Here is an 18432-nt window from a genome sequence, read left to right as displayed (position 1 = left end):
AACACATTCCAGTGGAACCGCAAGACAAGTGATACATCTGATCTGAACATGCATGCCCACATGTTCATCATCCCTACTCTCAAGGCTGTGTATAGCATTCAAAGCTCTATGCATTTCTCACTGGGCAACGAATGGAGGGGGACATACCTTAATTCAATCAACGCTCAGGCTGTACCACCTCTCTTTATAATCCCCATCCCTCAAAAAACGTGATTAGAAAGGCAATCCGTTTATGGACAGACATGCAAGCTTTGGAACGTATTCACAAAGAAAATATGAATATACAAAAAGCACTAGGTGTCTCCTGAAAATGAGCACTAACTGAAACTATACTCAGAAGAACCACTGTTCAGTTTAATTTAAATGCGATCCTATAATCTTTCCTGCTTTCGTTCCTATTTGTTGAATTCCAATGGAGTGCTTTTCTGTGTTTCCCATTGTTTTAAAAATCACTACTTACACTTTTTTTGCACTGTGAAAAATGACAAGAACTATGATTTTCCAGTGTGCGGAAAAGTTAGCATTTATTGTTTGTTTTCTACACTGAAATTGTAAGGGTGGGCAGAATGTTCCGTTCCACCAGCGTAATTGGGCCAAATTTTGGTCATTCTGCGTTACTCTTTAACAAAGAGTTTGGGCCAAATTCCGCTAATCGCCATTTGGTGGAATATTTTTCCCCACAAGTTTACATAATATGCCTGCTGGCGAGTGAGATTTTGCGTCCTGTAGCTCAATTTTTGGACTGCCGCTGGCATTAACGAGCAGTCACAATCAGAGGACCACAGTTTGAGTGTATTTGCTGCTGCTCGAGTAGATTTTCTTCTCGAGTGGCAGCTAAACCAACATGAATGGCCGCACGCTCGTGCACAACTCATGGCGCTGTTTGAGCTGATTTTCAGTGCTGCTCGCACTACCAGTGCTAAATTGTTGCCAAGCAGCAAAAGCTGCATATTGTCCATCCATTGGTGAAATTCCACAGTATCTCACAGAGTATATCTGTAACTCTGTGGAATTTCACAAGTTTTGCCCACACCATATCATATAGAGAATTTGTGTATGAAGTATAGAAGGTCAGCCCTTTCAGGTTTTGCAGGTCCATGCAAGATGTGCTTCTTCAGTACAGTTTGTTACTTTGAATTCTGGGACTTGTAGTCTTGTTTATTCCATTATAAAACAGGACCACAAGTCCCAGAATTCAAAGAAAAAACTCTGGTTTGCTGTAGCTCCTCATGTGGATACTCAGTAGCTATGGGAGGTATAAATAGATATTTACAAATAAAACTTATTTGAGTACAAAAGAGGAATCCTGTGGATTCCCTCTTTGTGGATTGTGCTTTTGCACCCTTAATAAGATAATCCTAAGGATTACTACTGTGGTTGGGCTCCCTGTACACTGGAGAATCCCTCAAAGCCATAGCATGGATCAGTGCCTAGATTGGTTTGTGTGCAAAATTGAAGAAGTGGTCCAAACCCTCAGTGATGGACTGAGGAAGGATCAAATAAATAATAAAATGAACCAAAGAAAGCCGGAGAGACAAAGAAGGTGGTTTACAAAAGAATGTCTGGAAAAGAAGAGAGAACTGAGGAGAATAGCACGTAGTCTAAACATAAAGCACGATCAAGGCAGGTGTGAGGTGCTCACGAAATTAAAAAGAGAATATACTATGCTAATTAGGAGGGGAAAAAAGAGAGTATAAAGAAGAGTGTTGGTCAAAATTGCTCGAGACAATAGAAACAAAGAACCCACGCCAGTTCTGGAAACTAGTTGATTCGGCTGCGGACCATCCGGTGGCCAAAATGAACTGTGTGGTTGAAGAAGCAGCTTGGGAGGAGCATTTGCGGGACTTATATAGCCCAGGGAGAGATTCAGAAGAGGCTTCACAACCGGATTGGAGCGGTCTGGTTGCAGATTTAAAACACTTTACTCTGTCTCAGAAGTGAAAAATACAATAAAATGTCTGAACTTAACAAAAGCAGCAGGCCCAGACAACCTCCCTGCATTGATAATCAAAACCCAGATAGACTGGTGGGCAGAATTCTATGCTAAAATGTTCCGAGCTATTTTAGATGCTGGGAGGGTCCCTAACAGCTGGAAGGGGGCAATAATAAGGCCCATACATAAGAACGGCGAGATACAAACCCCAAAAAACTACAGATTAATTAATTTGATAGATATTGTGGAGAAGATCTTTGCAAAAATAGTTCTAGGTAAACTAAAAAACTGGGCAGACCAGAATTCAGTTGTACTGGTTGAACAAGGGGGATTTAAAGAAGGTCATTCCACCATAGACCACTGTTTTGCCCTCTAGGCACTTGCCCGGAAATCGATGGAGCAAAGGGGAAAAATGTATTGTTGCTTCGTTGATTTTTGGGCAGCCTTTGATTTAGTGGACCGAAAGAGTTTATGGGAGTGCTTGGCAAAGTATGATATACCGAAAGGCCTACTGGCTATTTTAAAGGAACTACATAGTGGGAATTGGGCCCAAGTAATTAAGGACAGCCAAGGGTCATTGACAAAAAAAATAGCCATAGGAAATGGGCTAAGACAGGGTTGCGTCCTGGACCCCCTCCACTTTTCAATTTTCCTAGCCGACCTACCAGCAGCTCTGGAAGTTGAAAGAAGTGCAAGCCCCAGAATGAGCGGTAGCAAAGTAGCAAGCCTTTTATATGCTTATGACCTAGTGATAATTGATCAAACGGAACTTGGGCTCCAAAGAAAATGAAATGCTTTTAGAGACTACGGCGAGGCAAAACTGTTGGTCGTAAATGTGGACAAAACGAAGATTTTATGTTTTGGCAAGAGAGACAAAACTTTTAGCTGGTATTTAGGACAAACAAAATTAGAAATCGTAAAAGAATATAAATACCTGGGCCTATGGTTTGACAGCTCCTTAAAATGGTGTACTCACCTAGAAGCCCAAAAAGCAAAAGCTTTTTCTTCTGTCTGTGGGCTAAAAAAATGTAAAAGGAGTATGGAGACATGTCACATAAACCAATGATAAAAGCCTACAAAGCTATGATCCCACCCCAAGTATTGAATGGAGCAGAAGTTCTCCATTTAAGCGGTAAAAGAGAGTGGGATCGGGAGGAAGGCAAGGCCCTAAAAATGCTATTGTCCCTACCATGCTCTGCAATGTTACAGGCACTTAGAATGGAGTTAGGAACAATAGCATGGAGTTGCCAGGTCCAAATGTCCCTGGTAAGATGTTGGAAACGTCAAAACCCAGGGAGTGCGCAGAAAGTCTCGCATTGGTGTAGTGAGGAAATCCGGCACAGTAACCTAAAAAGGGCAAAGGAAGCGAGAAGGAAAATTCAGACTGTAACAGGGAGCTTAAATGTGAGCACAAAACAGCACCCCCTGGAGGTAGATTTTACCAAGAGCTCGCTCAGGTACCAAGGTATGGAGCAGTCAAGGAACCAAGACCTAGAATACCTGAGAAAAGAAAATATCTGTCCAATTCATGATAAAATCATGGGAAAGTGCAGCATGGTATCCATATCTAGAAACGCTGCCAAATCATTGGCTTAGATATGAAATCTTGAAGATACGAATTGGCACTAACCCATGGCTAATTGAGGGGAAAATAAAAGCTGAAATGTTATATCCAGATGGAACATGCAAATGTGGGCTTGGGACTAAATCTGATTCCCTGCACATACTGTTAGATTGCCTTGTGGTTTTAGACCTGAGAAAATTGATTTTACGCCCACTATTCTTAAAATACGGAATACGGTCACAAGCCCAAGCTATTGTGTTACTGACAGAAATGACAAGCCGTGACATCCTTATTGCACTAGGAGAAACTACATGAAAGGTATAAACTGTTTTGTAAGGGAAAAGTTAAGCAAGGGCAGTACCTTTACTCATCCTCAAAATCTCCCTGCTCCGTGCACACAAACACTTAAAACCAAAGAATAGTTATAGATTCAATGGGTTTAAATTACTGCTGCTATTGAAGAATAATTGGGATAAAGCACCCTTTTTAATTAATTAAGGTTCAATGATAATATTGTTTAATCTGTTTTTTTGTCATTTAAAAAAAACATTAATTGTTTATAAAATTGAAAATGTAACGGTGGCTAGGGGAGAAGCTGATTACCGACTCATTACATATGTACTAAGCTACGCTGGATTTTAGAAATTGTGTAGTTTTATCTGTTTATGAGATTTTTGTGTGAATGATTTTACGTATTTATGAGATCTTTGGAGTTTAAAGACTAAGGTCTAAATAAACAGCGTTCTCTCTCTCTCTCATAGCATGGGAGGCTAGCGGAATACCTGGGGAGTAGGCATGGATAGGAAGGGATATGAAGCAAGCTACAAAGGAACTCCCTAGAATTATCTTACCTGATTGCTCAAGGACCCACTCCTCACAGTAGAGGAAGCTAGGGATTCCTCTCTTGCAGGTGGTGGTTGCATACCCCAGACAAGGTGATCTGTTGCCTGGTGCATGGAGAGTACTTGTACTGCCTGGGCCTCCTTGCTATCCTGTGTGGAGAGCTGTGGCATGCAGGAGGGCATCATCCTTCTTGTTGACACTCCATGGTGTAGGCTCCAGTAGCTGCTGGCAGGGAATGAGGGTGGAGGGGCAGGGGGAAGGCAGGGGGAAGGGAGGCAGGGGGGGGACAAAACAAATGCCACTTACCTCTTCCGCTAACAGCGTATTTCCTCTACTTCTCCGCCAAGTCCCGGATCCGGGAAGCACTCAGTCTTCCCATAGACAATAACAACGCTGCAATGCATTGTTGTGATTGGTCTGAGCAGGATGGAACGGAGCTCAGATGGGGACTGGTAGCCTGGGCATGTGCCCCACCAGGCTGTGTAATGCAGCATCGTGGGGAACATGCAATGTGCACATAATGGTTTGGACGGCCCGAAATGGCCGGTTAAGCAGTCCTGTGCACTTGGAGTGTGCAAACCACTTCTCCCCTGTGCCACCAGCCCCGCCCACCCTAACCAAGCCCTAAACCTGCAAAAAAGAAAATAACAACTACGTTATTATCATTTTATTTTTCCTGCTTGAGCAGTGGGGCGATGCTCCTCCGCCTTAGCGGAGGAGCCGCCTCTGGTAGGATCCTCTGTGTTCTTGTGCCCTTCTGCTGATGCAAAAAAACAATTAAGGTTCTACATAAACAGAAGGGGAGCCTAGCCCGAAGAACGGGCTCCAATGCTATTTCACATTATTCATATAAGATGCATTTATTTATTTATTTAACAAACTTATAAAGCGCAACTGTCACCATTGCAGGCATCCTGGAGCTGATAAGGTCTGATGAGGCGGAAAGAGGAACACAAGGAGTGCGAGCTTCAGGCAGTTACCTTGGGGAATAACCAGGTTTTAATAATTTTTCTAAAGGGCAGGAGTTCAGAGATGTGTCTAATCTCAACCGGGAGAGTATTCCAAAGTATGGCGGCTGCCACTTCAAAGGATCTACCTCCAGCTCGGACCTTCCTGAATCTGGGGACCACTACCAACTTAGCATCTGAGGATCGAAGTCGTCTGGTTGGAGAATACCAGGCAAACTTTGATTGCAAAGGGACTGGGCCAGATCCATGGAGAGCCCTGAAAACTATACAGAGGGCCTTGAATTGTATCCTCTGTCTGATCGGCAGCCAGTGAAGTTTGCCCAGGGCAGACGGTCCATGAGATCTTCTCGGAAGCCCTAAGGCCAACTTGGCCGCCGCAGATTGGACCCTCTGGAGCCTGTCCAGCAAGAACCCAGGAGAGCCAAGCAGGAGGGCATTGCAATAGTCCAACCTGCTGAGGATGGTACACCTAACCACTTGGGCACGGGCATGGATAGGTAGGAGAGGCAAAACTTTCCTCAAGGAACGAAGAATGGCAAAGCAGCAGGCGGACGTCTTTTGCACGTGCGTCTCCATACTGAGCCTTTGATCCATCATGACCGCAAGATTGCGAACTGATTTCACCGGTCGTACTATGGACCCACTTTCCGGGGGCCAGAAGTTGTCTGGGAATGGCCGGGAGATCTTAGTTCCGGCGCTAAAAAGCACCTCAGTCTTCCCTGCATTAAATTGGAGGGAGTTGTCTTTTAGCCACCGAGACGTGACACGCAGGCAGTTATGGAACATCTCCACAGATGTAGATTCCTCCCCTTCTAAGGAGAGGATCCGCTGCGTGTCGTCAGCATAGTTGACAATCCTGATATTAAAACTTTTAATCAGAGAGATCAACGGTCTGAGATACAGATTAAAAAGGATCGGGCTAATAGCCGAGCCCTGAGGTACCCCATGTGATATTAATGAAAAGGCTGACTGAAAAGGGGGCAAGGATACTGCCTGCTGCCTATCCTGCAGGAATGATTGGAACCACTGCAGCGCTGTTCCTCTCACCCCTGCCTCGGACAGCCGCCTAAGCAGGATCTTATGATTTACCGTATCAAAGGCGGCAGACATATCAAGCAGGATCAAAAACGCTGCCTGCCTTCTGTCTGCCCGCCTTTGAAGCTCGTCCATAGCGGTGATTAAAGCTGTTTCGGTACCGTGAGCAGGCCGGAAACCGAATTGATCCTTATCCAGTAGTTGTTGACATTCCAGGTGTTTAGACAGAGTGTTACTAACCAAACGCTCGACGATCTTAGCCGGGAAGGGTAACAGGGAAATGGGCCTAAAATTTTTCGAGCAGTCTGGATCAAGGGAGGGCTTTTTTAGCAAAGGAGAAACTAATGCCCGTTTCCATTGAGCTGGGACAATACCAGTCACCAGAGACTGATTACATATAAGATGGAGTGAGGGAAATAATTCTTCCTCAAATTCCTTCCAAATTTTAGGAGGTACAGGATCCAAAGGAGACCCAGAGGGAATTCCTCTGGCTAGCTTTGTAAAGGCCTCATATGTCAGGGGCGGGAACTCACATAAGAAATCTATTGTGGTCAAGACAGGCCCAGTCACCCATGCCATGAGAGGCCCCGATCCTGTATCAAAGGACGGAGTATGATCAGGATTATTCAAGTCCTTAAGGATAAGGTAAATTTTATCCTTAAAGAATCCCGCAAGATTGTCGCATAAATCTTGGGAAGGGACAATAGTGTTTCTAGAGCACTCAGGATTAGTAACACTGTTAAGTATGTTAAAAATGCTCCTAGAGTTGTTGGTGGAATTGCAGATCACATAAGTGTAGTGCTCTGCCTTAGATTTATTAATCTGACTCTTATAGATCAAGACCTTATTTTTCCACATCTCTTTAGAAGTTTCATTATAGTCCCGTCTCCATCTTCTCTCCGCTTGTTTACATTCCAGTTTTAGGGTTCTTAGATTGTCATTAAACCATGGAGCTGAGTCTTTACCTTTACAGCTACGTATTTTTAGCGGAGCATGTGCATCAAGGATAGTTGTGATGCCACTGCAGAGAGGTCCATTCCAGGTCCTTTGGTCCTTTGTGGTGAACACAACTTCACCCGCAACCACAGCAACTACATTGGCCAGTCCCACATTTCACAAAGCAAATAATAACAGTTTTGAAGCACACTTTTAATATAAGGTTTTTATTTACATTCTGGGACATTGTTACCCATTCTATTTATTCCTGCGTGGCTGCACGTATAAACAAAAGAACGCCAAGGCATTAGAAGTCCAGAAAAATATACTGTTTTCCATTTCCAACAATTAGTATCTTCAGTGGTGTTTACTCGTTCATATTCACTTAACAACAGAAATCCAGTGCTTGTACTACATTCTCCTTAGATTACTGTGCTGCGTCAGGGCTCTTCTTGGTAGTTTGACATATATCAATGCTATATCCACATCAAGCATGAACCACATAGACCTAGGAGGCAACTAACACCCTACCAACTAGGCACTCTGAATGGTACCCAGCAACCCGATGCAAATCAGAGTGCACCGCATCCTCACCAGGGGTGTGATTGTTTTTATAAAAGGTGCAAACTGAGTAGCTACTTACTTGACTACCAAAAAAGGGAGTAGGACCTCTCGAGACATAAATAAATGCTACAAAAATACCAACAGAATATAGTCCAATACAATTCAATGCAAGGAATAAAAAATACTATCTCATCATCAGCTTTTGTATATGTTTCAGATGATTTCAGATATTTGTACCCATACTTTGGTTATGTTTGTAATTTTAAGGAGAAGTGTATTTATTAGGGAAATGTACTTTCTCTGTCAAGGTGATGGAGTTCCCATTCTAGTGTTTTGTGGTGTCCATTACCAGTCCTGTATACTTCTGGGTGTTATGTTATCTATTGGAGGGTGACATATTTATTACAGGAATCTTTATGGGAAATGATGGATTACTGTCACTTGCAGGGAAACCTACAATGTGAAACAGCTAAAGCACTTCTGCAGAAAATGTAAAGTTGCTACCCAAGGCCTTGTCAAAAAGGATGAGTACCAAAAGGTGCTGAGGGCCTGGGTGGAAGCAAGAAATGCCCCTAACTGGTGGTGGAGCTAGAAGGGGATGCAGATGGGCAGCTGGATCGGCCATTGGTTTCAGCCAGGGAAGGGGTAGCGTACCTGCCTGGCAGTAGCGTCTCTTCCAAGGACCTGTCACCAAGAGGAGGACAGGGAGAGAAATAGGTTGCACAAGCTGGAGGGTCAGAGGGACCTAGAGAATAGCAGGTTGTCTTTGGAGAGAGAGAGAATGAGACTGGAACATGAGAGAATGTTGAGGGAGATAGAGCTCAAAGCAAAAAGCTTAGAAATTAATCTCTCTGGTGGCAGCGCACCATCTGTGCCTGCAGAAGGCAGAGTCTATATTCCCAAAGAGGTCATCAGAGAATTCCATAGGCAGGAGGATATTTGGCAGTGGTTTGGTTTACAACCTATGAAATAGCAATGTTGGCCCACCGGGTCTCTGAGAAGGATTGGGGAGCGGGGTTGTGGGGGCGCTTTGTGAGTGATGGGAGGGATACATTTTTAGACCTACCCAGTGAGAATAGGATGTCTTATGCCCACATGAAGGAAGCCCAGATGACAAGGTATGGGTTGACCCCAGAACTCTATAGACAGACGTTCAGGAATTGCAAGAAACTGGAGGCAACTACCTGGGTGGAGTATGTGTCTTTCTTTTTCAGAGCTATGGATGGTTGGGTGAAGGGCAGCAAAGTGGATACTTTTGAAGCGCTCTATGATTTGTTTGCATGGGAGCACTTGTCTGCTAATTGTTTTCCAGAGCTATGCCAGCACCTTATTGATTGCAAACACAACAGTGATGGACAGAATGTGGATCAATGTCACACATTCACCCCAGTCCAAAGATCTGGGCCCAAATCCATCGTTTCTCCACTCCACACCACCCTGGGTTAGACCATGGCGATATGCAAATCAGCGCTGACCCTGTGCCCCATGGGAACAGTCCAGTCCGAACTACAAAAGCCATGTCCTTCCCAGAACGGAATCAAGCATCCGAGGACCGGCCCGATTTCGAGGTAACACCTCTCATCAGCCCGGCTAGCTTGACTCCAGTGGTGTGGAGTCCCTGGGACTCACGTCTGAGCATCCCCAGTACACTTAGAGCGGTAATTGCAAACACAACAGTGATGGACAGAATGTGGATCAATGTCACACATTCACCCCAGTCCAAAGATCTGGGCCCAAATCCATCGTTTTTCCACTCCACACCACCCTGGGTTAGACAATGGCGATATGCAAATCAGCGCTGACCCTGTGCCCCATGGGAACAGTCCATTCCGAACTACAAAAGCCATGTCCTTCCCAGAACAGAATCAAGCATCCGAGGACCGGCCCGGTTTCGAGGTAACACCTCTCATCAGCCCGGCTAGCTTGACTCCAGTGGTGTGGAGTGCCTGGGACTCACGTCTGAGCATCCCCAGTACACTTAGAGCGGTAATTGCAAACACAACAGTGATGGACAGAATGTGGATCAATGTCACACATTCACCCCAGTCCAAAGATCTGGGCCCAAATCCATCGTTTTTCCACTCCACACCACCCTGGGTTAGACAATGGCGATATGCAAATCAGCGCTGACCCTGTGCCCCATGGGAACAGTCCAGTCCGAACTACAAAAGCCATGTCTTTCCCAGACCGGAATCAAGCATCCAAGGACCGGTTTCTGGCTATCAGCCTGGATAGCTTGACTCCAGTGGTGTGGAGAGCCTGGGACTCAGACGTGAGTCCCAGGCACTCCACACCACTGGAGTCAAGCTAGCCAGGCTGATGAGAGGTGTTACCTCGAAACCGGGCCGGTCCTCGGATGCTTGATTCCGTTCTGGGAAGGACATGGCTTTTGTAGTTCGGACTGGACTGTTCCCATGGGGCACAGGGTCAGCGCTGATTTGCATATCGCCATTGTCTAACCCAGGGTGGTGTGGAGTGGAAAAACGATGGATTTGGGCCCAGATCTTTGGACTGGGGTGAATGTGTGACATTGATCCACATTCTGTCCATCACTGTTGTGTTTGCAATTACCGCTCTAAGTGTACTGGGGATGCTCAGACGTGAGTCCCAGGCACTCCACACCACTGGAGTCAAGCTAGCCGGGCTGATGAGAGGTGTTACCTCGAAACCGGGCCGGTCCTCTGATGCTTGATTCCGTTCTGGGAAGGACATGGCTTTTGTAGTTCGGACTGGACTGTTCCCATGGGGCACAGGGTCAGCGCTGATTTGCATATCGCCATTGTCTAACCCAGGGTGGTGTGGAGTGGAAAAACGATGGATTTGGGCCCAGATCTTTGGACTGGGGTGAATGTGTGACATTGATCCACATTCTGTCCATCACTGTTGTGTTTGCAAGCACCTTATTGATAGCAAGTTAACTAACCCTAGGAAGCTTGCTGAGGACTGCTAGATCGGCACCCGGGTCCACAAGGGTCACGTGGGAGACTTCGCCAAAGGTGGGCAGGGTCTACAACAGAAGAGTGGGGGGACAAGGGTGAACAGAGGGAGCTCCAGAAAGGGCCCCAAAGTAATTCCCAGCCTCCCCCTCAGAAAAAGTAAGAGGCCCGACAGGTAAACCTGTTCCCAGGGGCCCCTTTAAGTGCTTTACATGTGGTCAAGTGGGCCACTGTTGGTATGATACACAGTGTCCCATGAGGGATTCCAAAGCACCACTTCGTGCACCACGCCTTCAGATGGTGAGTGTAGGGAGGAGATGGGTGTCCAAGGTGGGTGTGGTCCCGCAGAGATGTCCCTTGTCTCTTTAGGAGACATTGAGATGGTCCCTAAGACCCAGCTGCCTGATAACACTAAGAAATACAGGCAGTGGGTGACCATCAATGGCCATAGGCTGGAAGCTCTAAGAGACACTGGGGCTAGTGTAACAGCTGTCAGTTGCAGGCTGGTGACCAAAGAGCAGGTTATCCCCTATGCGTTCTTCCCTGTAGTTGCAGCGGTCAACTCAGAGAGCCAGTGTGATGTGGCTCAGGTTCCCTTTGAGTGGGGGCTTCTCAGGTACTCTTCAAGTAGCTGTGAGGCCAGCTATGCCTTTTGATTGTATGTTGGGCAATTATTTAGTGGGCTCCCCTTGGGCTAAGGTGGAGAAGAAGGCTCATTTAGGGATGTTGAACCTGCCTGAGTGGGCGTGTGACACCACTCGGTCTATGGAAGTCAGTAGGGATGTTCAAGAGGTTCTGGAGCCTGAAAGTATGGCCCAGACTCCTGCCTTAAAGTGATGAGGCAGGGGGCATGGGAAACCATCCATCATAGTTCCCACAGTCCAGGAGGAGGCAGACCCTGAGGGTGATGCCCTGGAACCTACAGGGGAGCAAGTTGCTGAAATGGGGGACCTGCCTGAGTTGACCCATTGGCAGCAAGAAGGAGGACCCTCCAGGGAGGAATTTTGTGCAGAGCAGAAGAAGTGCCCTTTTCTTGTGGGTTTGCGGCAACAGGCCACAAACCAGGCAGCAGGTGATCAGTCTGAATTCCATTGGATCTACTGGGAGAATGGCCTCCTGTATAGCAAGCCTAAGGTTGCTGAGCCTTGGTCAGCCCTTGTGCTGGTGGTAGCCCAGCACTTCAGAGCCTTCCTACTGGGTTTGGCTCATGATGTGCCATTAGATGGACATCGGGGGTAGGACAAGACCTTTCAAAGGCCTGTCACCCACTTTTATTGGCCCCAGATGCGGAAGAGTTCATCTTGGTGGCCGATGCTACCCGGTACCCGGAAGCCATCCCTCTCAGGACAGTGACAGCCTCTGTGGTGGGACGTGCACTGATGAGGATTTTCTCCCGTGTGGGGTTCCCCAGAGAAGTGATGTCAGACCATGGTAAAAACTTCATATCTACTTATATGAAGTCCCTGTGGCAGGAGCACTGTGTTACATACAAGTTCACTACTCCTTACCACCCCCAAGGTAATGGGCTGGTTCAGAGATTCAACCAGACCCTTACAGGCATGATTATGGGTCTTGAGGATCCTATGAGGCATAAGGGGCATGTCCTCTTGCCATGCGTTCTTTATGCTTACCGTGAGGTGCCACAGAAGTCCTTAGAGTTCAGCCCCTTTGAACTGCTGTATGGCCACCCGGTAAGAGGACCTTTGAGTTTGGTCAAGGAAGGCTGCTCCCAGGAATCCTCCCCAGGATACATACAGTTACATGCTGGCCTTCAGGAACCAGACTCAGCGATTCAGATAGATCGCTCAGGTGAATCTGGAAGCCAGCCAGGATGAGATAAAGTGGTGGTACGATCAGAATGCCACTCTAATTGAGCTTCAGCCTGGTTAGAAAGTTTGGTTCATGGCCCTTGTAGAGCCTTGTGCGCTCCAGGACAGGTGGATCGGACCATTTGAGGTGGTGGAGCGCAAGAGTGATGTCACCTACCTGGTGAACTTGCGGTCTCCTAGGAACCCTTTGCGGGTCCTGCATGTTAACCGCCTGAAGCCCCACTTAGAAAGGTCCAAAGTGGGCATGCTCCTAGCAACAGATGATGGAATGGAGGAGGAGCCCAAGCCTCTTTCTGACTTCCTGTGTGCAACAGAGCAAGATGGGTCAGTGGATGGTGTCAGCCTCTCTGCCACACTGACCCCTGAACAGCATCAAGATTGTCGCCAACTGTTGGGACAATTCCCTGATCTGTTCTCCCTGGTGCCTGGTGTCACTGAGTGGTGCGTCCATGATGTGGACACTGGGGACAGTCCTCCTGTTAAGCACAAGGCTTACAGAGTGACTGACAGGGTCAGAGCTTACATCAAGGAAGAGGTCTCCAAGACGTTTGCCTTAGGGGTGATTGAGTCCTCTAACAGCCCTAGGGCCAGCCCAGTGGTCTTGGTCCCAAAGGCTGCTGCGCCTGGTGCCACACCCAAACTCCGGTTCTGTGTGGACTACCGAGGACTCAATTCAGTCACCAGGACTGACGCGCACCCCATCCCCAGAGCTGATGAGCTCATTGATCGGTTAGGGTTGGTCAACCAGGTGTTGGCTGGACTGAAGGATATCAGTACCGCCTACCTGGATGACATTGCAGTGTTCAGTGCCAGTTGGGAAGAACATCTGCGCCACCTCTGGGAAGTGTTGATGGCAGTGCGCAAGGCTGGCCTCACGATGAAGGCGAGTAAGTGCCAGATCGGGCAGGGTTCTGTGGTGTACTTGGGGCACCAGGTAAGGGAGCAGCCAGGTGGCAACCCTACAACCCAAGATTAATACCATCCTGGCATGGGAACCCCCAAGACCCAGACACAGGTGATAGCCTTTTTAGGACTCACAGGGTACTACAGGAGGTTTGTCAAGGGGTATGGCAACATTGTTGCACTCTTGACTGAGCTGACTTCCAGGAAGCAGTCCACTGATTACCTCCTCTGTTTTTGAAATGTTGTGGTGGTTTAGATGCTTTTGGCACTGCGCCACTGCTATTCCGTGCCACAGTGCAAGTGCTCTCTATGTTAAATTGATTTATTGATTAGTGACTCCATGATTGGCTTATTTGATTTACTTGTCAGACCTTAGTACAGTGCACCATGTGTGCCCAGGGCCTGTAAATCAAATGTTGCTGGTGGACTTGCAGCACTGATTGTACCACCCAGAGAAGCAGCTTGTAAAGTGTAACTCGGACCCGCCATTGCAGAGACCTGTGCAGCCTGGGGCTGCCATGTTGACTTGGCAAGTGCACACACTTGCCAGTCCCTAAACCTTCCCTTTTCTACATATCAGACACCCATAAGGTAGGCCCAAGGGCAGGGTGCATTGTATGTAAGAGGTAAGACAAGCCCTGATGTGTGTGGTATGTCCTGATAGTGAATTACAGCTCTTTTTGTTTTTCACTATTGCAAGGCCAACTGTCCCCATAGGCCAGAATGGGCAGTTTGATTATAACATCTTATAATCCTAACTGAACCAGGGAATATGGTCGAAATTCAAATTTAGTATGCCTGAACTCAGCATGATAAAATACATCTTTTAGTAAAGTTGGTTTTAACATTCTGTGTTTGAAAATACCACTTTTAGAAAGTGGGTATTTTCTTACCTAACCATCCAGCCTACCTCTTCTAGCTTGTGTATTGCATGTCTGGTTTGTGAGTTACAGGGGCTGGGGAGGCTCCAGGAGACAAGGTGAGTCAGCACAGGGCTGAATAGACCTATCTGCATGTAGAGTGGTGGGAGGAGTAGCACCTGGGCCTGAATAGGACTGTGCCTGCCTTCCACAAGGCTGCTGGCTCCACCTCCACTGGTGTGTCTGTAGACCCTGGCCCACCCTGCCAAAGGAAAGAAGGAGTCCTGTAAACAAAGTGCTCCAGCTCTGCAGAGAACTGGTTTGGACTAGGTACAGGACCCTCTGCCTTCAGAGGACAAATGATTTTGCAGTATAAATATTGGGGCCCAGACCCCAGGACTTTAGATCACGTCTGGAACAACAAGACAAACCTTTGCCAAAGAGAAGAAGCAAGGAATCTGCAGGAGTTTGGACTGCCCCTCTGCCTGTGTGGTTTTTACTGGGAGAAGGAGAAGCAACTTTAAGGAACTTTCATCATCTTGCAGAATATTTCTCCAAGGGCTTCAACTTGTGCTTGCCTCCTGCTGAAGTCTCAGAGCTTAGTCAAAGGGAAATTCCTGGGTGTGCACTATAGCAACTGCGTGTTGTATTGCTATATGGGTTCTAACTGCTCATCCAACCATTCATCCCAGCTATATCAAGGGCAAAATTCTTAGGGAAGGGAGCATTAGATGAAGAGTTCCACACTAAAAAGTGAACGTTCACAATCTCTTTATTTTATTATAAAATTAAAAGCTCCAAAGTTCAGTTAAAAATCCAAAGAAAATTCTTTGAACAAGTACAATAAAATTTGAACAAATAATTAATAACAGTTCATTACACACAAACACAGTATCACAATCAATAAAATTATGCAACACAGAAGAAAAATAATCATCACTAGTACAGTACATAAGCAAATAAATCCTTTTCACAAACCCCCTAACACTGTGGCCTTCAAATTCTCCTGCCACTACTCATATAGATCCACTGGCCCTTGCTTTGATAGTGGTGGTATAGTAGACAGTATCAAAAATACATGAGTATCTGCTACTCCCTTGGCCTTGTTTGGATTTTGGTAACAATTGCGTCGACGCGTTTCGGTGTTCTATTACTTGATGTCGTAACACCTTCATCAGAACTATGCCGTCTCTTTGGGGTCACCGGCTTCTAGATATATATTTAAACATCTCTGTGGGGATATATAGAGAAAGAAACAATATCACTCCTCTGGGGACATATTATAACATACCTAATATCCAGCATCTTGTTTATTGTCCCCAGATCAATCAATCACAACTTGGCCATACTCTCGTGTTATTTGGGATTTTATGCGGGCTATCCCTCCCGTTTAGTCTAATCACAGTTTCAATAAAATATTTTTCGTCAGGTACCTTGGTAGTCAGATAGATACATTCTCATTCTATTTGGGCACATATTATTTCAGACAGTGTTCATATTCCCACTCTCCTATTTACCCTGTGAGATATCCCTCCTGATTGGTCTAATCACAGTTTCAATCAAGTATTTTTCATCAGGTACATTGGTAGTCGGATACATACATTTTCATGCTATTTGAGCCCATATTATTTTGGACAGGGTTTATATTCCCACTCTCCTATTTACCCTGTAAGATATGGGTAGCGCTTACTATATGCGACTTTGCCCTCCGTTTCTTTTTAGTGTGGAAGCAGAAGGGGGCATATACTCACTCTCGTATTTATTGTGCCACTCATCCATCTGTCATCCTTAGCTACCACCTCTCATGAAATCACTCTTACCCCATAGGTCTTGTAGCCTTCCCCCGGGAAAAAGCATCCGTCCGGGAACCTTCTCCTGACGAAACCTGTAGGTATTTTGATGTACCTGTGGGGTGACAATTTAATTTTATTGGTTTCTCATGACTACTATGTTTAAGACCATGGGGTCATTGATCCGTTCCTATATTTACCTAGGGGGTGATGCCACTTATCCGGGTAAACAAGTCCTTTTCCTGTGCAATGATCAGGTGGGTTTGGATCCCTTCTTTATATCGGATTCCTTTAAAAATTTGGCGGATATCTGTGCAGGCAAATATGTCATAGTTAGCCGTTATCCCTCTATAGCTAACCGCCTATTTTGTATAGTCGAATCCCCTTGCTTCTTACCTTTGTGTCAATTAAAACGTTCTCATGAACGGGCATATATGGATTTTTTTTCCTCTCTCGCTTGGGAACTGGATATGTCCTGTAAGCAAGGAAGGATTATATAAATTTGTGGTCTTTCAGAGTTTTCAGTTGGGTTCATTTCTGTCTAGTTTTATTTATGGGTTCTAATGAGAGTAGCTCTTTTTCAGGAATGGGCTTTTGATCTTCTTTCCACGATAAATGTCCCTCTTTAAAGGAGTAACCCTTCTAACTAGGCTCGCCCGCACTGTATTTTCCCATCTCCCTCCGTTTGATTTGAGCAGGATGATTAACTGTCTGTTTTGCCACACTTCTTGTTGCTCGAGCTGTCTTAGTGGATAGTCTCAGAGCTACAAGACTTCACCACCAGCTCTCCTCTGAATTTCCTTGCTGGGAATTCTATCTGCAGAAGCCTGCGTATTGCTGGGAGCTGGAAGCGCTACTCAATGAGAAGCATATCGCCGTCGCAGCTATGGCTGTCGCATCGCTGGAGAAGTGTGTCGCCACTGCAGGGGCCTCCGCCGCATCACCAGAGAAGCGTGTGTTGGTCGCAGCTGTGTGCCGTCGCATCACCGGAGAAACATGTCGCCACTGCAAGGGTCGCCGTCGTATCACTGGAGAAGTGTTTCTCAGGGCCTGTCGCGGTTCCAAAGTCACAGAGTTTGCCACACGGCCGTCAGGCGTGCATGCATTGTCTTCACGTCATCGCATCAAAGACGCCATCCTATCGCATCGGATTGTCGCATTGCATCAAGGTGCCATCTTGCCGCATTTTAATCAGAATGCAGTACGAGAATCAATGCATCACCTCCTCTCCGGTAAGGAACAGACGCATCCCCTACTCTGCGCAAGCATTGAGGCACGACGCATCGCCTCCCCTGAAGCAAGGAACCGACGCATCACCCTCCCTGCGAACCTTTTCTCTGTTTTGCATTACGCATCCAAAGTACTGTTGTAAGAAACGTGTCACATTTATCATCAACTTGAACTAAGTTACTTCTACCATCTTTAAGTCTATTTTGAGTACAGTATTGTGGATTTTTTGTCATTTGTGGTCGTGTGTTAAGTCTATATAAAAAATACTTTTTTTTATAAAACATGTCTGGTGTCCATCTGTAGTGTGTTTACTGTATTACTGAATGTGTTCACAAATGCTTCATACACTGCCTCTGAGATAAGCCTGTCTGCCCACGGGGTGAGCAGGTGTTATCCAGGAGTGTAATCCCCTTTCCCTGACTAGAAGCAAGGGTTCCTATTTGGTCAAAGGTATCTACCTCTGCCAACTAGAGACCCCCAGTTCTAACAGACACTGTGAAAATTGGTTGTACTTTGAATGCTACTACATAATAGATTGAGGTTTTGATAGAGCTTATCGCCAGCTAGGATACCAGTCCCACCAACTATTTCCTTAATATGTCTGCAGATTGATCTGAGCAGGCCCATCTCGGACCAAGGCCCCTTCGATCTCATTATCCACAAGCTTTCCGACCTGATCGTTGAATCCGGCCATGACATCCAGTCTCATCACCTGATCCGCAGCTTCCAGGTGAGAGTGAGTCGCTTGAAAAATCTGTGGGTGGTGCTTGACATGTACATATATATATGGTAATGGCTCTTCCATCTCTCCTTTGCTCATCCCAGACCTCAATTTACTATGAGCTCTCAATTAACACTTCTGGTTTTCTTGTCTCTCCTATCCCTCCATTACTCTATTCAATCCAACTAACAGACGCACATGTCCTCTGCTCAAATTAACTCGTACCTCCATATACTAGTAGTATACTCATATTTCCCTATACTATTCCACCACTAATCCTTTTGGGTTCTGGAGTAACTTGCTACTTGCTGAAAAGTGCT

General features: G+C 46.2%; 1 protein-coding gene and 1 long non-coding RNA gene across 2 annotated transcripts in view; one reads left to right on the top strand and one right to left on the bottom strand.

Moving 5' to 3' along the window:
• LOC144782045 (inositol-tetrakisphosphate 1-kinase-like) overlaps nucleotides 1-18432 on the top strand; it is a 227703-nt gene that overhangs the window by 172158 nt on the left and 37113 nt on the right. The window contains exon 3 of the mRNA XM_078661176.1: nucleotides 17999-18121. Within this exon, the coding sequence (XP_078517302.1) occupies nucleotides 17999-18121 (123 nt within the window). The remainder of the gene's footprint in view (nucleotides 1-17998; nucleotides 18122-18432) is intronic.
• Nucleotides 16142-16605, bottom strand: LOC144783073 (uncharacterized). The gene is made up of 3 exons (XR_013601384.1): nucleotides 16558-16605; nucleotides 16362-16471; nucleotides 16142-16276 (listed from the first exon to the last, which is right to left on the bottom strand). It is a non-coding gene; the product is annotated as an uncharacterized LOC144783073 (long non-coding RNA).

Source organism: Lissotriton helveticus, chromosome 9, assembly GCF_964261635.1.
Source record: "Lissotriton helveticus chromosome 9, aLisHel1.1, whole genome shotgun sequence".
Lineage (NCBI taxonomy): Eukaryota > Metazoa > Chordata > Amphibia > Caudata > Salamandridae > Lissotriton > Lissotriton helveticus.
The sequence above is the reverse complement of the archived record's forward strand: the minus strand, read 5'-3'. Positions and strand labels throughout refer to the sequence as shown.